This window comes from Patiria miniata, unplaced genomic scaffold (assembly GCF_015706575.1).
Source record: "Patiria miniata isolate m_02_andy unplaced genomic scaffold, ASM1570657v1 HiC_scaffold_3, whole genome shotgun sequence".
NCBI classification, from domain to species: Eukaryota; Metazoa; Echinodermata; class Asteroidea; order Valvatida; family Asterinidae; genus Patiria; species Patiria miniata.
The window spans coordinates 11,171,340-11,184,795 of record NW_024037069.1 but is presented as its reverse complement, the minus strand read 5'-3'; the positions used below and the strand labels follow the sequence as shown (position 1 = coordinate 11,184,795).

General features: G+C 41.7%; 1 protein-coding gene across 2 annotated transcripts in view; it reads right to left on the bottom strand.

Annotated features, from left to right (window-relative positions):
- The window catches only part of LOC119737497, a 40,731-nt gene that overhangs the window by 20,871 nt on the left and 6,404 nt on the right, over nt 1–13,456 (bottom strand). For both annotated transcript variants that reach the window (XM_038211905.1, XM_038211904.1), the window contains exons 3-5: nt 8,527–8,628; nt 7,066–7,248; nt 805–1,011 (exon numbers count right to left, since the gene is read on the bottom strand). In XM_038211905.1, coding sequence (XP_038067833.1) covers nt 805–1,011; nt 7,066–7,248; nt 8,527–8,628 — 492 coding nt within the window. The remainder of the gene's footprint in view (nt 1–804; nt 1,012–7,065; nt 7,249–8,526; nt 8,629–13,456) is intronic.

The following is a 13,456-nucleotide window of genomic DNA, read 5'->3' as shown; positions in this document are numbered from 1 at the left end:
TTTTATGCTTAGCAGCTCCACGGCACTTTACCTAGACTTTAACCATTAGTTATCACAGAAATTTGTCGATGAGAAATTTCATACACACAGAAATTACTTGTTGAGCAATAAAAGACAACAAGCCACTAAACTATCATGCAACGTAATTTTCTTGTAACTGGTTCTCAGCCAATTCACACTTAGTACATAAATTTCCTAAGCAATTTTTTTAAACAGCGTGGCGTGTCCAATCAAGGGCAAGTCAGATCCCGCTCAATCGTAAGCAGCTCATATCATTAACATTGTGTAGTGCTGTGATCCAACGGTTAGTGTTCCACTCACATGCAATGGTACGTGGGTTCGAACCCTTACGGGGAACATGGTGCTTGTTTTCTTGGGCAAGACACTTTACTACAATTCCCTCTAGAATGCACTGATCTCGAGCTGCTTCAAAAATGGGTCTCATGACTTGATGAACAGGGATAATAATTGCAAAGCGCTTTGAGATCGTTGGTATGAAGTCATTATTATATAACATAACTGCAAAACCCGGAAGTTACAGAATAAACAAGGCTGCGATCCTAGGTGAATCCCACATGCACATGCATGTATACACATGAACGCGGGATGGGACTACATGGGCCATGGGGGTAGTGCCTGAATACATTGTGGGCTTCGCGTGCATGCGATCAGATCGGGGATTTGCCGCGTGTGGACGACGTGGAGCTCGGTAGGCTGTGCTCCTTGGCCTGGGCCAGCAATGACACACTGTTACATCACATACACAGCCTTGCATTCACTGTTAGAAACATTGCTGAATCTCACCTTTTGTAACGGCGTAGGCCTGAACTTGGCCAGGGGCTCCAGCACCCGACAGCCGCACAGCTGGACCTCAGACGAGCCCACATGGACCGCCATGGTGCCCAGCACCGTGGCCGCGACCTTGAGGTCAATGCAGGTCGGCAGGTCAACCGGTCGCTGACTCAGCAGGGAGAGCAGGCTGACCCACAGGATGTTGTGCTCCACTGGGACCTGGGTTTGTAAGGAAAAGAGGTAAGGACTGGTGACAGAAAGGGATGTTGGAGTCGGCATGAAAACTTGTACGAAAGGAGGGGGGGGGTGGTTAAGAAACCATCTGATTCAGAAAGTGTTAAGTTGAGTACCCCTCTGAGTCCCCCGACCAATCGGGCAACAAGTGAAACTGATTTTTTTTAATGGGATGTTACACGGGAGAGATGGGTTATTCGGTGTCAAATCAACACATCTCCCGGTTGGCTCCACGGCCAATCTCACAAATTATCTTTCAATTTGATTAATTTGTTTGGTCATATGAAATTTCAAAACCCAAATCTGAACGTGTTAGGTTTTAGGTTTCAAAAAGTACATGTATGGTTGGCAACATTTTCCAAATTCAGTCTTGATTCTCAATGTGACTGACAAGAACTGGACAAATGACAAACCTTTAAAAAAATTGTTTTGAGATTGGTGGAAAGAAAGAACACGGAAAAAAATTCTTGCAGTTCTCAATGACCATTTATGGCAACATTTGGCAACCCAAGCCTTTTGAGAGGCACAGCTCAACAAAAGTGAATGGTTATTTCCTTTCCTGCAAAAAACCAGTGTCTTAAAATACACCCAGTCATCTAGGTCACCAGGGTAGTCCTGGTTTTGCATTAAATCACAAGATCCTGGCGGATAAGGTACAGTAAATCTCTCTCAAAATGGGAAAAGTTTGCAATCTGGTCAATGGGGATCTTTCAGGGGAAACAAAGGTCAGGTCCTATAAAAGAAAAAAACATCTGGTTCAAGGTCAAAAAAGGGTCGGCCCGCGATACTTTCAACATCACATTTAATTTCACCTCGGGCGGAAACAGGAGGCAGACATTGCATATTTGGGCAAATATTTCATCCTAGTTTCAGGGGGTGCCCCGGACAAGTAGCGAAGTAGAAACACGTGTAGGGTGGCAAGCTTTGGGAAATCCGGGACGACTAATGGACCCCATGGGAACAAGGGTCTGTAAACAGTCAAGGAATGGCCCTGGGTTTGCTTAAATTTAGAAGGATTCAAAATTATGATGCCTGCTTAATGTGCCTCTTGAGGACCCACTTTCAACTTTATGGTCGACCACGGTACACTTTAAATAAGAAACTGCATTTACTGCAGTCAATCATCTGTCCTTCAAATCCTTCTTTTGTTTGATCCAGCACAGACAGTCAAAAATTCATTCCTGTTCCCTGCCATGCCTTTTGCATGGGCTAGTCACCACCAGTCAGATCATATTTCATGTAGGCACTGTGACAGTCAAATTCCATCAACAGACAAAACCAGGTGACTGGTAGGCACAGCTGGCTTATCAATCTCCTACAGTCAAAGCATAGCTACATGTATATCGGGTTCAACAATCACAACCAGTCGATTCTGCTTTATGAAGGTAACGGTAGGGAGCACTCAACAGTTGAAAACAGCCACCTGATTTAGTTTGACTGCTGGGCCGGCCTTGTTGAAATTGCCAGCCAGAGAGGGAGGGATTAATGTACATGCGGAACCACCAAAAGAAAAGAGCAAATCGTTCTCATTCATAGAAATATCAAAATTGACGAACAGGTTGCCTGAAAAAAGAAGCCGTTTAGACCCTATATGCTTGAGGTTGACCATGATGCACTGAAGTATGATACGTCAGACAGGATTTGCGCTGCAATGCAATTTCAGTTTTAAAAATCTTGCACCACATACATGTCCTGTGAACTTTAGGCCTACATTGTATTGTACAAAGACAAAAATGTTGGGGCAGGACACAAAATTAAAGTTTGTGGGGCCAAAGTTCCACTGGCTGCTGAAGACTCTTGTGTGAAATAGGGAGCACAATGGACAACTTCAGAGGTAAGCAAAGGTTTAAAGATCTACACCACCTGCGTCAGACAAGCAATTCACTCAAAAACAAACAAAACCAAAAGTGTCCTCTTGGCCAAGACTGTGACTTTGAAGAAAAACATAATCACCAGAAGAAAGTGAAACAGCTTGGACAGTCCGACACTCTCCAGAGACAGGTTCATAACAGCCTGCTGGACCGGCCGTCCCATGGCAGAGTACACAGACCAGCTGGTTATCGGCAGGTGATCTCGCAGGAAGTGCACATTTACAAATACCTGGCAAGCGTTCAAGACTTTATGACACGATGGATGCATGACACTATGATTACTGGCAAGGAACCAGATAAAACAGCAAATTTCTCAGAACAAACTCCTCATGACAATAGTGCAGGAAAAGTGAACAATTTATAGTGTTTGCTTCTTCCGAACACAGGTGCTACCTGACCAATTTGAAATGGTGGAAATTTATTAGTGTTGCTGAAGAACCAATTGGGTAAACGCATCACAAGAAAATTTTCTCCTGATTTTTTTTAAGCAAATGGGGAGGGGTATTCAAAGTATACAGGAATGAACACCATCTGACACTAAGTGGCGTTATTCATGTTGCCTTCTGTTACCCCCGATTTTGAAAGATCTGCCAACAAGTTTGACGAATAGGGTGTCACAACCCCACATTCCCCCTCTACATGTAGCAATGCCCCTGCTGCCAACTTGTCAGTGTAGGCCGTTGCCTTTTGCTTGTTTTAAAAAAGCTTGGAATGTTCACCAAAAGACTGTGTTTGCAGTTTTAGGTTTTTAAACTTAAAGGAACAACAGCATAGTTTCACAGTGGTATGAAAACAAATGTAATATGTATCAGAACCGGGTACCTGAGCGCTGCTGTCAGGAACCGGTTTCAGATTATGGGATCGGGTACCCGTCACCAACTTTACAAATTACACTCCTCAGAAAAAGATAAAGAAAGTTTTAGAATGCCATTTGTGAGAATTTTTCAAAATGAAAACCAGGCTGTAAACGAAACAGATTTCACACATGTATGTGCATTTTCACATGCAACAGAAAATGCTCGCGAAAGTTGCAGTTTACACCGTAAAGCTATCCAGCCGTTCAGACAACTTCTGGGATTTGAATTTCGGGGTGGGGTTTCCTTTGTGGGTACCCGTGTTTTACTTCAACAGGGTACCAGGTTCCCGTACTACACATAAATGCACACCGCTAAAATGTAACCAACACTTGTCCAAAATGTTACCGGTAGATGGACCAGATGGTGGTGCATTTTTCATGATCGTTTTTTGAGGGAGTTTTCCCATGGGTTTGCAAGACATTTTCCGAAAGATTTCCATGACGTTTCCATAGGTTTTCCATACGTTTTCCCACAGGCTTTCCATAGCTCATGGATCTGCCCATTGGGTTCTTCACTTCACAAACTGAGTTAGCACTCTACTAATCTAATAGAGTCTATGGAGTCATATCATATCCACAGTGTGTAGATAACACTGCCCAGACGACACAGCCCACACACAGCAAGGCTGTACTTTTTTAAGGAACAGGAAATTCAATCAGCAATACATGAGCCAAGAATTCCCTGTGGGAGCAGACAGCCAGGGTCGCAGACCCGAACTTCAGGACCCCCTTGAAATTTTCCCAGAGAAAAATTGTCACTTAATTTGATAAATGAGCAATAAAAATCATCACTGAGGATGGATCATCACTAAGGATGTGGATCTGCAGGAGAACCTAGAATTCGGAATCGCTCCCGAATCTTGGCAGAAGAAGAAACGAGAGAGGCTTTCGATCCAAATGTCAAAAGTTGTCGATGTGACTCTGGATTTTTTTTGGCTCTCTTCCTCTTAGTCAGAGGAGCAGGGTATGTGTCATCGCCAAATGGCACGGCCATCATCTCGCTGTGCTGCCCAGTGCCCAATGTCTCTAGCCGTTCTTATCTCCTGGGCAGGCTGTGCTTGCATAAGGCCTAGGTTTGTGGCCTTTTGACCCAATGTCGTTGTTTTGCTTAGTTCTGTTCAGGTACAGAGCCCAATTTTGTGGCTTGCTGGGAATGTACATCATTTGCTTTTGCTGTTTTTTTCAGAAATGGATGGAATTGGGAGGTTGGAAATATATAGCAACTATAGTTACACTGACTTTTTTGAGGTTTTGGGTTCGAAAATACTATAAAAACCAAGAAAAACAATCATTTTCCTGTAGTCTGGTTCCCTGACTCCATTTAAGAAGAAACAGAGCAGTTTACATACATTGGGGAATTGTAAGGTCAGGGAACCAGTCTAGCTGGCTTGTACCCGTCCATAGGTGTGTAATCGATTGCAAACAAGTGCGATGGTCAACTGGGGCCAGTATTTGAAAAAAGCCAGTTTTTTCCAACGCTGATCGGCCGATCAGCGTTGGAAATTGATACAAAAATACCATTTTTCTTGAAAATGACAGTATACCAGGTGCCATGATTTTACAGGATGCTTTACACTGTCATTCACCAACAGTCCAGCAAGGTATTTCAAAATGATTTGGTAGTTTTATTTTTTGATGTTTGCAAATGTTGTATTTTCCCTTTAATCATAAGCAAAGAATATTTATGCAATTTAGCAAACTACATGTAATTTTGTAAGCTGGGAATTTTGGCTTATGGGTAACATGTATGTAACTAAGGATTCTGTGCTCAAAGGTTTTATGCACAACTGTAATGGTTGCGCTGTTAATACAGAATGGTGAGGCCAAAATATAAATAGTTCTTCTGCTTCTGAATACATGCTATCAAAAATTGGGCTCGGTAGGTCGGAAAATCTGTTGATTTTGCCAATTTTTGTTTGTGCTGATTGAATAGATTATTCAATCATATGCGTATCTTGAGTCTGATTGGGTCACAAACTTCCATGACTTTTGTCATTTTTATAAATTTCCACGACTTTTCAAGGCCTGGAAATTGAAAATAAAATTCCAAGACTTTTCCAGGTTTTTCCCGGGCCATGGGAAACCTGATTAAAGGATGCTTTGTGACCACTTTCAACAGCTGCAGTGGGAGAGACACACGCCCAATTGACACAAAACATTATAGTAACAAAAACGAATCCAAACTACCCTAATCCAACCAGACCCGACAAAAATTCAAGCAAAAACCATCCCAAACCGACCTGAAAAACACCAAATATCTGGCCTGGGCAACTGTATCCGCTTTTTTTGCCTGAACTTACCCACATCGTGAAAAAATTGGCTTTTTTTCAGTTTCTTACAGTAAAGAATCATTTAATATTAGGTTTTGCCCTTTACCGACGCAAATTTCATCTTATGAATAGTAAAGACTCATATCGTACGGTATGGTGAAGACAAATATTACCTACTGGTGGGCCTACACGTTAAAGACTATGCGTGATAGACCGCAAACCACATGCACATTGGCGCAGTGGGTTGACACTGGTCGTTCCAGGTACAGCATGCCACAATAATACTTTATTATTTTGGGTTTTCCCCCAACATGGCTTAACCGAACCGACCCGAACTGAAAGCCACAATTGCAAAACCGAACCGACCCGACCTGACTGAAATGTTACGGACTGACATCTGCATGACAGCTGTACAGATGTGTGGCTACTATGGCTTTTTTTGTGGGGTGCTGTGGTCCAATGGTTACGGAGTTCGACTCGTGTGCCGTGGTACCGGTACGTGGGTTCGAATCCTGATGGGGAACATGGTGCTTGTGCTCTTGAGCAAGGCACTTTACCATTATTGCTTCATTCTTCGGATGGGACGTAAAGCCGTAGGTCCCGTGTGTTGTGTAATGCATGTTTAAGAACCCAGTAACACTTATCGCTAAGAGAAGGGGTTTGCCCTGGCGTTTCTGGCAGTGGCTGCAATATGCGCCGCAGCACCTTGTAAACCCTTATAAAGGTGCTACACATTGGGTCTCATATTTCTCATAAACTTCATTTACCCGTCTTTCAAAATAGACTTTAAAAAGATATAAAACTTAGATATAAAAAAAATTCCCAGCGCCTTGAGTACCTAATTGTTGGTAGATACGTGCGCTATATAAGACTCCAGTATTATTATCATTTTTGCACATTCTAGCATGCGTACGCGGTGCATTCAATCCACTGGGCTCTCGAAAGTGGTCAAACAGCGCCCTCTCTTGTTCGCGCACGGAGCCGGTAAGGAAGCATGTGTACTGAACTGTGAGACCTTTTCAAATATATCAGTTATACTCACCGGTGAGAACCTAAGAAGATCCAGCAAGACCTTGATGACCGCCGTGGGACAGTGTCGCTCCCTTGCCTTCTCACTGCTCCCGTCCTCGTTGTCATTGTGGCTGAGGCGCTCTTCGTGATCCTGCTCCTCGTTCAGCTCGGCGATGAACTTTCTCAGGATCTTCTCGTCGTTCTCGCTGACTTCCTGAATTGGGACAACAAACTCCCAATCAAACTGGTCTTGACGACAAGATTGCGATCAGCAAAGCGGACAATCGAGGGGTTCAGTTACATGTATGTGTGACTTGTGATTTGCACAATGGTCCAACTCCAAAATTGCAGCTACGGCAATTAAAGCTATAGTCCATCATTTGCAGCCATCCGAAAAGTAACTGGCGTAATTACTGTTGAAAGATAGTAAGGGAACTAAACTCCCTGTGAAATTATTCTTTCTGGGAAGCTGTCATTTTGAAGTAATCAACGAAAGAAGGCATTTCCAACGGTGATTCTTAAGAAGCACCGTAGGAAAATTTAAATTAGTAGTTCGTTTTGTTATTCAGCGCAGCGCGCACAAGTATTGGAACGACGCACACGCGCACGCGGTTGTTATAATTCGTCGGATCAGTGCGCGACGCCGCGTATAGCTGCAATTCAAAACAATTCAAAACATGATTCAGTAACTTTTGATTTGAAATTGAGATCTTAGAATGCTGCTTTTCTCGGAATGTACAGCTGAAGCTTAGCTGAAACTTCATCAGGTTAGTTGCTCAGTATCCTTCATTAGATTTTGAACACTTTTGTTGCTTCAAACGAACAAAATGCACTAATTACAAATGATGGACTATAGCTTTAACCACCTTTAGATTTTTTGTAGAAAGCAGGCCTGCCGGTGATTGAGTTTGCTCAAAGGAAAAAAATAAGTCTTAGATGTTTGGAATCCATCTTTTACATTTTCAAAGAGTAATAAGATAACAATTATCAAATTTTGCATTTTATGAACTTTTTGAAAATTTACTAAATTCTCACTACCCTTTTGCGTGATGATTTAGTTTTTCCTAAAAGAGGGTCTTCAAATGCTGATTACAATTACAATCAACATAAAAATATAGTATTTAAGTTACAATGTGATAAATAGTAATAGTTGTGAATTTATACCTTGACTGCTTGTGTGGGGGCTGGACAAATATAAGTTGCAATTAAAATAGTTAAATAGTGTAGGAAAGAGCCAACAGCTGGCCTAGATAAGGGTAATTATTGTGCAAGGCAAAGTCGGTTTGAAGATAATTGGGTTGTGCATTTCTGCACACAATTTCATATCGAAGAAAGTTTTTATGACAACTCCCGCCTAAAACCTATCATTCTGCCTATAGATCCCTCTGTACACTGTGATATGGAAGAGAGAAAATCATTATTTGGTGCTAAAGCAGTTGTGCTTTAGACTGCCCTCCAAGAAAATGTTTGGACCTCGTGATCTTTTTTGTACCTGCACTGCCTTGAAGATTTGGTCCACCACACTTTGGTCTAGAATGTCTTCCAGAATAGAAAACAGCTGTCTGGTCAGATAGGATGCAGCCAGGCTGGCGATCTGCCAAAAGAGACAAAAAGATGAAAAGAAGATCAATCATTATCACGATCGTGAGAAATCACCTAATTAACCCTAACCCTCCTCAATCCTCCAGGCGGTTTTGGAAGATTTTTTAGGGTTGAGGCTGAATGGCAAAAAAAGTGTCAGTTCATTTTGGAGGATGCATTGTGTCGAGTTCGTAGGCTGTACCCTGTATTGTTTATGTTCAGCCATACATAATTGAGCCCTGCATTATGCCCGATATCATCCGCACTGCTTCTGAATGTCATCGGCACTGCCTCAACCCATTAACAGTGATTGTTGGAGGATTTTGAAGGATTGAGGCAATGGAGGATGGAGGCTGAATCCAATACTGGAGGATTTTGCAGGATTGAGGATGGTTCCTAGCCAGTGTTGTAGTACTCGTACTCGAGTACTACTCGAGTACTTTTACTCGAAATGACGGTACTCGTACTCGGGCAGCAAAGTACTCGTACATGTACTTGTCATGTCGAAATTGTACTCGATCTTTGAAGTACTCGTACTCGAATAGCAGTACTCGGAGGAGGGGGGAAATGTTATAACTTCACTTACTATGGCCTTATTTTGTAGATACTTTCAGTTTGAAATTGATTGGCTTGTGGAGAAATCAAGATTTCCTGATTTTCCTCTGTGCAAGTCCGGGCAAACACATTTAACAGCTAGCCGTGAGTGGGTCTGTATATCGGTCTGACTGGGTTTGGGCCAATTACGCACAGTGAACCATTTGCCGTATGGCCGTATTCAGAAATGCAAGTACTCGTACTCGTACACGCAAACACTATACTCGTACTCGGAAGTACAAGTACTCGTACTCGGAGACCCGTTCTTGTACTCGGAGGTACAAGTACTCGTACTCGTGCTTGGCAACCTAAGTACTTGGCAGTACTCGGTACTCAGAAAAAAGTACTCGACTACAACACTGTTCCTAGCCAAAAAAGGCCAAGGGGTTAGAGGTAATGATAATCTGGGTCAGCCTTATGCAATAAGGCCCTGGGGGAGGGGGGGGGTGTATTCCATTCTGCTTCTTCAACGGTGCAATCTTACTTTGACTATGGTGTAATCAATAATCATGTTTAAAAGCTGGAGCTGATGCAAGTCAACAACTTTTGTTCCAAAAGTGTTGAATCATACCGTACCTATCAAACCCAAAGATCTTTCTTTGGCCAATCTTGAACATTTTACATGCACCCGACGTCCGATACTATTTACAAACTGGCCAAAAACGGAAGACTGTACTAAAAAAAAAAAAAATCAAGCATGTCTCTCTCACATATTTTTTCTTTCAAATAAAGCAATGTTGGTGGTGCCTGACACACATTAGTGTCAACTTTCGACTTGTTCCTGCCCGTCGCATCCTGACAAACAGGTCCCCTGTGTGGCAACGGCTGAATCATTCCCCAACATTGAAGGAATCGGCGCCGAGTAGAGTTTATCGGTTTTCTACATATGTGCGCCTATTGTGCATGTCAAGAAATTTAAGGAGGAAGCTCCAGACAATGCTCCAGACAGGATAAAGCTGTGATACTTCGTTAACGTCTCAGATGTGAGACTTTGTGCAACAATTGTAAACTTTTTGATCCTTTAACCCTAACTCCCCGGCCTAATTTACCAGGAACCATACCCATTCTATCAAATTCCAACACCCACATGTGAAATTGTACACACACACCGTTGGACTTAGTTTATGGAGGTATGCCAACCCCAGTGTAAAAGACCATCAGTTTAGGGGAACTGTACCTACATGTATCCCAACAGATTTAAACAAAACCTGCTGTTGAACTTTGATGGGTTGAGTTCGGTTTAGGGTTAACCCTTTAGGATCCCAGAGCGTTGAAAATCCACTAGGCAGTTTTGGAGGATTTTGTAGGATTGAGGATAATATAGCCAATCCACTATTACTTTACTTGGGGCTTGATGCCCCTTAAAACTTGGAAGGTACAAAGAGTGTGTCATTGGGTTCCTGCACAGTGGAGGATTTTGTAGGATTGAGGAAGGTACAGCCAAGCCACTGTTACTTTAACCCTTACCCTACTTGACCCTCCAACGCATGCCAATTGTGCCTCAAGAAAATCTCCTATGTTTTTTGCATGGCCCTCCAATATCTGCCATGTCATTTCAAGGGTAACTGGACAGGCACTCCAATACATGCCACAGAGAACAATGAGAGTCCTCTGATAACAAAGTGAGTGCCCCCAGCTGGTCAGTATCAGGCACCCTCCAGGGCCTCCAACTCCTGCCAATTGGAGCCTTCACTGCTACATCAAAGTATCCTCCAATAAACTGCAGCTGGAGGGCATTGGCATAACCAACTGACATGCAGTAAACTACCCTCAGAGAGTAAGGGTTAATTGAGGCTTGATGCCCCTTGGAACTTGGTAGGCATAAAGAGTATGCCATGGGGTTCCTGCACAGTGGATGATTCTGTAGGATTGAGGAAGGTAGAGGTCAGCCACTGTTACTTTACATGGGGCTTGATGCCCTTTGAAACTTGGTAGGTACAAAGAGTCTGCCATTAGGTTCCTGCACAGTGGAGGATTTTGTTGGATTCAGGAAGGTACAGCCCAGCCACTGTTGCTTTACATGAGGCTTGATGCCCCCTTATAATTGCACAAAGAAGGTTCCTGCAACATTTGGGATTATGAAGGATTTAGGGGTTTCTCGCAAAATGAGTAGGAAGTTAGAATAAAAGTTAAAAGGTTAGGGTAAACAGACGATCGATACAGGATTATCAACATATTTTTTTTTTCACAAATGTGAAACACTGCATATTTACAAAGCTTGGGATAAGGTGCACTTTAATCTGGAGATAACCAAAAGTTAGTACTTCACTTTTCTTTTACTAGCCTTAAAGGGAAAATACAACATTTGCAAACATCAAAAAATAAAACTACCAAATCATTTTGAAATACCTTGCTGGACTGTTAGTGAATGACAGTGTAAAGCAAAATCATGGCACCTGGTATACTGTCATTTTCAAGAAAAGTGGTATTTTTGTATCAATTTCCAACGCTGATCGGCCGATCAGCGTTGGAAAAAAACTGGCTTTTTTCAAATACTGGCCCCAGTTGACCATCGCACTTGTTTGCAATCGATTACACACCTATGAACGGATACAAGCCAGCTAGACTGGTTCCCTGACCTTACAATTCCCCAATGTATGTAAACTGCTGTTTCTTCTTATATGGAGTCAGGGAACCAGACTACAGGAAAATGATTGTTTTTCTTGGTTTTTATAGCATTTTCGAACCCAAAACCTCAAAAAAGTCAGTGTAACTATATTTGCTATATATTTCCAACCCCCCAATTCCATCCATTTCTGAAAATTACAGCAAAAGCAAATGATGTATATTCTCTTCAACAATCTTTCCAAATATTATCATTTTGTGACAAAGGCGTTTTAGAGCCCAAAAAGGTGATTCTCGACAACAGTGTCCCTTTAACTAACACGTTTGTGTACGAGAAAGCACTGTGAAAATGACTAATTTCAGCAAGTACATAGTAGAATGACAAAATTGAGTAAATATCCAATCCATTAGAAAATGAAACAGAATATATTTTTTTTTCTCAAGGGAGATTTCTCCGAGGAGCTTATTGCTTCCCGGTACTGCGGTGAGCTCACTTCCTGCAGCTTGTAATAATGTGCTGTACCCGGTACCTGTACGTCCTTGATTTGTTGGGGACCTCAAAACGCATAACCGCAGAGTTGAAAGTAGTTGTATAAACATGGTAAACATTCAATGCTCTACACTGACTCTATTTTTTGTTATGTACTATTTCCAATAATGGTTTTAAAAACTCTAGCCCATTTATGAAATTGTGTATACCCGTGTGTAATGTATCCAGTTTCAATCACTACCATGCCTACTTCAGAAAAACAAGTGAGTGTTATTTTTTTTTGGGGGGGGGTAATTTTTGTTTTTTATAAAGAAGTTTTTGACTTCATTTAAGAGGATTCATTGCCACGGATTCACATGAAAAGTTTATTTAGAAAATGGAACAGAAACTTCTCGGAGCATCATATGGTAAGGAGCAATGACCGCAAAACAAAGTTACTACACACAAAGGAGCTTTAAATTAATCGGGAAGTTAAACTTGACATAATATTTTGTTTCTTAAATAAATAAACAGTCAAGAACTTGTTTTGTTTAATGTTGTGTAACTTAAACACTATCATAAGCGGAGTATATGGGAAAGTCTTCACAATTTTGACAATAAATGGGACAAAACAATTTTGCTTTCTACGGGTGATGCCAGGTCAAAGTCTTGCTCATCAATCGATGAATGACCAAAAATAATCCCTTTCCTTGTATTCCCATAAATGATGAGGTAACTGATGGTCGCTTGTCTGTGCTCTGCACAGGTCGACAAACCCTAATCAAGGACAGGAAAGGGTAAGGGTCACGAGAGAGGTCAACTATTTTTAGAAATTAAGTAGTGTTTTTCGGAAAGACGGATGGATTGATAATGCGGGAAGGAAGCAATTCCACTCACATTTTTTTAAAGTTCAAAGTACTTATAGATTCATGTGGAATGTGGTAATGGTATATGCACCGTCCGTGAGAATTTGTTCAACATCAGCTTGTAGGGCCCCATAAAAAATGTTGTGTTTCCAGTAACCTGACCGACCGGAAAAAAATGGCCGTACGTAGGTTCAGGGATTATTTTTTTTTTTTTTTGCTATTTTTTTTTTCTTTTTGCATGAAAGTAAAATGAATAAATTTATTTAATTTTTTTTGTTAAAATTTCATGAAATTGTATGAATTAGTCCCAATTGCCATGAACAAAACACTTGCGTTACGAAAGTCAT